This window comes from Geospiza fortis, unplaced genomic scaffold (assembly GCF_000277835.1).
Source record: "Geospiza fortis unplaced genomic scaffold, GeoFor_1.0 scaffold206, whole genome shotgun sequence".
NCBI classification, from domain to species: Eukaryota; Metazoa; Chordata; class Aves; order Passeriformes; family Thraupidae; genus Geospiza; species Geospiza fortis.
In genome coordinates, this window is record NW_005054311.1 from 4,331,495 (window position 1) to 4,336,951 (window position 5,457).

At 44.7% G+C, this 5,457-nt stretch overlaps 1 protein-coding gene across 1 annotated transcript in view; it reads right to left on the reverse strand.

The window, feature by feature from the left end:
- The window catches only part of IRX4 (iroquois homeobox 4), a 9,131-nt gene that overhangs the window by 3,485 nt on the left and 189 nt on the right, over positions 1-5,457 (reverse strand). Inside the window, exons 2-3 of the mRNA XM_031055640.1 lie at positions 971-1,129; positions 7-44 (exon numbers count right to left, since the gene is read on the reverse strand). Coding sequence (XP_030911500.1) covers positions 7-44; positions 971-1,015 — 83 coding nt within the window. The 5' untranslated portion in view covers positions 1,016-1,129. The remainder of the gene's footprint in view (positions 1-6; positions 45-970; positions 1,130-5,457) is intronic.

Sequence of the window (5,457 nt, forward strand, 5' to 3'; positions counted from 1 at the left end):
CTGGACTCGCAGCAGGTCGTCAGGGAGTTGGTGCTCATCAGGAACTGGAGGGCAAGAGAGCGGCCCTGAGGGCGGGGTGGGGGGAACTTCCCAAAGTGTAACCAAGTTTGGGTTCGGTTGCTTTTAGATTGTGTGGGTTTGGTGGGGTTTTGTTTGGGTTCGGTTTAGTTTTGGGGTTTTTTTTCCAAATCAGGTCGTAGCTTTGGGGTGTCGCCCGCCCTCCTCCCTCCCCTGGCGTATTTTACTTCACTCGTGATAGAAACGCTCTGGAGAAAGGCAGAGGTGCAAGTATTTTATCAGTTTTTTAGAACGACTCCACAACAACAACCAAACGCCCCGTGACTGTGGATGTTTAATCCTCTATAATACATTCCTCAGGCCCTCTGCATTTAAAAGCTAACTTTTCCTGGGGTGTTTTCACAAGACTGGGGTTTACACCGTTTTCTCCTCTTGCAGCACAATGATCCCCATCTGCGTTTTTAAACCCTTTTTTTCGAAGTCATTCATGCATATTTATTTTGACTGCAGATTTGTAGCAGCCACTCACGCATCTGTTATTAACCTGCTGGATTAGAATATCCCATTCTTTTTCTACGGGCCGGACCTCTGTACATCCATGTTTAATTGATAAACTGTGAATTTAATTTTGAAAGAAAAAAAAAAAAAGGGGGGGGGAGCGAGGAGCCGGGGGGGGGGGGGGATCTCTAGCTCCCCTTCTCACCTCTCTCATCTCTGTAATCATCTCCCACACGTCTTTATCACCCCCAAACACCCTAAATCCCGCGTGTTTCATCCCATTTTAAAACTGGTGCCCGACACAGAACTTGGGCGTCTTGCAAAGCTGCGGAGCGAGCATCTGTTTCGCCGCTACCGCAGGCGGGAGAGGATCGCTGCCGCCCTCATCCTGGACGGAAGGCATCGATAAGGACTGAAATTCAATCAATTAACGTTGGTAGGCAAAAAGTCTTACCTGGGGTGCAGAGGAGTAAGGGTAGCCAAACTGAGGATAGGACATGGTACAGAGGCTCCCAGTTATCTAGAAACAAGGCGAGGCGTCTGATCTGCACGCTATTGCAGCCTGGCTCTGCTCTGTTGTACCAATTGATTGGTAACCACAGGTCCCTAGATGCTTATAGGACGAAGCAGAAAACCACATTTAATTTATTTACATGAAAACTTAAACTTTTTTTTTTTCTTTCAAATATGTACGGCGATTTTAGCACCTTCCCCGCTACAGCTACGACACAGAAATAATTGTTACATGTAGGCTCCAAGGCTGGCAGACCTGACGGCAAAAATAAATACTTTGCACCCACGGAAAAATAAAAGGTGGGAAGAAGAAAAGTGATACAAATGCACCAGCTCACAAGCAGGTTGTTATAAAAGAGTCGAGCCTCTGACGTCACGCAAAACTTACTCAAATTAACCTGCCTGTAAGTCTAACACTCATTTTCGGGAATCTTTCCCCTGGCATGGAAAATAGACTCTCCAGCATCGCCTTCAGCCTGCCTAACAGGGGAGAAAACTTTGGGAAGCTCTTCGGTAGCGGCAACGCCTGCTTGCAACACATATATTTCTGCGGGCAAGGGAAGGAAATGAATGTTTTTAATCTGAAGGATCAATGTTGTATCAGCTATTTTCCCCACCCTCCTTAGTCTCTGAAAGGCTAGTAAGCACTTTTAATTAGAAATTAATTAATGAGCAGCTGCTTCTTCCCACCCCACAGTAATAATTAGTCTCAATTACAAACAAGACATATGAAGGGACACACGACTGAGTCTTCATTTAAGATTTAATCAACAGTTAAAATTAGCGCTAACCCTGACAATAAAGCACATGATAAGCAATCCTCCTTTTCTTTTCGGCTTTTATTCCAGGCGTGTGATTACAGGTAGAAAACCCTACAAGCGTCTTCCGGGGAATGATGGAAAAGATGTGACTTTTCACGTTAAAAAGACTTTGATCCCATCTCTAACTTCCAACACCCCCTCCTACCCGACCCATCCCACGGCTGCCATCGGCCTCCCTACCCGCTGGAGGTCTGGGACCCCCCCGACACGAGCAGGCAGCAATCCCCCCCTGCTGCACGCTCGGAGGGAGCGGGCCGTGGGGGGAAGATGCTGGCAGCCCCAGCGCCTCTCCCCCGACGGCCGGTGCCACCGAGGCAGGGCGAGCAGGCAGCCCCCGGCTGGACGGAGGAGGCGGAGGAGGCAGCTCCGAGGCTGAAGCTGCGCTGCTGGTGCAGTCGAACGCTGCTCCATGGTGTGCAGACTTGCTCAGAGAGATTCCTGGGTTCAGACATGTGAATAGCCCCAGGGTCACACTCTAATTAATGATGATATTCTCTTCTTCTCCCCAGCTGGAAGACTGCCTCCCAGAAACGAATCTGCCCACACTGACAGCTCGATTGAGGGTGATTGATGACTATCTGGAGACCACAGTACACATAATATAATATCTGCTGCGTAATTGCTTTAATTTACAGATGAAAATACTAGTCCTCAGATCGAGTTAGACTACAACGAGAGGCGTTTTATGGCGCTTTAGAGTGTTTGTAAATAAAAGATATCAGATACAGTACATGCAAATTATCCTGACAGCTCAGTATCTGTAGCCGGGAGAAACGTATAAAGAAAGGGAATCAAATGACATAAATAATCGGTTTGGAATTCTGTATTGATTTTTAGATGGGAAGAAAGAGCCTTTTCTTTCCTCAACTGAAATGCGAATTCCTTTTTATTTCTGAGAATATTAATAACTTTGCCATTGGATTTCTTTTATAGAAAGGCTTCTCTATTCCTCCTCCTGCACTATAACCCGGTGCTGCCAAGGTATAAAAATACTTTTAGCCACTCTTTACCAGCAGCTTCCTTCTGCTGACGGACTATTGCATTGTTTGGGAAGAAAAGACACCCAGTGTTTAGACAATGGTCTGCACGCAGTGTTCCGTGCTGCTCCCTCTGCCTCCTGTGCCCATTGCGCTGGGGGATGTTTGTTTAAGCTCCGGAATAAAACTCACCGGTGCTAGGGAAGAAAATAGTTGCACTTATCTCAAGAGCGGCTCGGTGTAAAGCACTATAATTAGCTGGGAGATCTGGAGAACTGCCTGAAGAAGTCCTCCCAGTTTTCCAGGCTACAGTTTGGGAAATGTCCTGGAGTTGTGGGGTTTTTTTTGTTTTTTTTTTAGTTTTTATTTTTTTCCATTGCAGATGTCAACTCCGCAGTGGCCCACAGTGCACTACAGGTTTTGATATTTAGATGAGTCTATTAAACTTTAAAATACAAGGAGAAATTCAATATTTATAGTCCTTGTCTATTTATATATCACAGTTGTCTTTCACTGCGCCATGCAAATACTCTGGTGCCCATTTTTGTGCTGAACTTTCCTGTATTAATCATGATAATTATTTGTCATTTTTCTTTGCAGCCTGCCTGCTCTATTACTTTACCCCCGGTCAGCTTTGTGTCAGTTCCAATCTGTATTCCCTAGAAAGCAGTCATTAAAAAACCCCCACCAAAACAAACAAACAAAAAGAAAAAGTGACAAAAAAACTTAATAACCTTAAATGCTGAAAGCTGACATTACATCCTCCCCCACTGCTGATGTCTTGTTTCACTTACAGTCTACAAATAATGCCCCTTTGTTGATAAGAAACTCAACACAATTATATTTCATCTTGAATTTTTGGTGCCAGAGCACAAACATGCATTAAGCCTCACAATGATTTAAAATAACCTTTGTGGTTCTTGCACATAAACAAGGTAACACTGTTCAAATCCAAGCAAAGACGCTTAATGCTGAGGGCTATATCCTTAAGCATTTGGAAAATGCAAGTCTTTGCTGTGCAATAAAAATTGATCCTCGTCAGAGCCCCTTTCCTGTACAATGCAGTTAACAGCTTTTGAGAAAGAAACATACACAGCTTTCTCCAAAGTTTGAGCAAGGAAACCCATCTCGATCAATAGGAAACACTGGAGAGGTCCCTTCTGGTCAGAAGCAGCCTGCACATTCAGGCAAGCAGGTATTTCCCATCCAAAGCCCATCCAGGTCTCTCTCCCAGGGCTATGAGCTTTTCCTCTGAGTACCTGGAGCCAATGCTCATACAAGTTTTATTGTAAGAACATGGAATGAGAATGAAAGAGTGTGATGCTGGAACAGGCCACAGCAGGTAAAACAGAACCACTTCAGGACTCAGGCTTTGATGGACGTCTTCAGGGACATGATCTAGAGGCAGTTAATGCAGCTACACTTACTATCTGCATTTTCATCGCCTTCTCTTTTTGGAGGGGTTATTGCCACTCCTGGAAATATTTCAGCAACGGAATTTGCTTATGGGCTAAACAGACTTTAGTGAGCTCTTTCAGTCTACTTTGCTTTGTTTTCATGCTACAGACTTAAAGCAACATTTACACCACCTGACAAACACTGTGAAACTCTATGTGTTGCCCATTTGGAATCTGACATGTAACCGTGGGCAGCCTACAACATTTTCGAGTAGGTTAGCTCCCCTAAACTTGCTATTGGCAGTAAATACGATTGGTTTTTTTTCCTGAACCAATTTGAGGTGTAACTGCACCTCCTGCACTCTGAATCAAGGAGGCGATGCTTCCGACCTGCACAAACCCATGCCATGGCTTGGGATTGGCAGAGCCATGATGACCAACAGAACAGTTGCATAAGAAGGCACTGCTAATTAATTTACTCAGTTTACAACTACATGTAAAATCAGTTTGTTCAAAGCTATCCATTTGAATGCTTTCATTTTGTAAGTCTTCAATCCTCTTGGCAAACAGTCTAGATTAAAGCAGAAAGGCCTCACATGCTCATTCTGTTCTTTGTATTTATTAACTTTTCACACTTAAGAACTAGAGCCAGCATTCTCATTCTCTCTCTCTCTTTCTTACATGCACACCCACACCCACACACATACAAAACTTTTCAGCAAGAGAAGTAAATGCTGCGACCTGGGCAGCTGCTCTGTGGCTATAGATGGACCCTACAACATGCCCACATTTACCTGCTCGGTGCACAGCATTGCAACTACGCCTTCATTAGCAAAGCAAAGATTGTATAAGACTTCCTTTCTCAGCTCCTGTACCCCCAGTGCTGCAGATCCGCAGGCATTTAGACGCCACCACCTTTGAGCTCTCTGGCAGCCAACAGCTTCAACTTACTTCCCTGCGAAGGTAAAACTTTCCTGCTTGCAAGGTCAAATTCTGTTTTTTAAAGTTCTCCTTAAAATCCAGAAAGTTTGACTCAGTACCTTACCTTAGTGCTCGCTGAATATCATATCCACACCCCCTTCCCAAGAAATAACACACGCATGTTAAAATACATTTACCCTCTGTCCTAGGTAAAGATTGCACAAAGCCAAATGATTCATCACGGATAGTTTCTCTTCCCTCCAGCAGTTCGGTTTCAGCTGCCTTGCTGCTGAAGCAGGCTCCGAAGGAGAA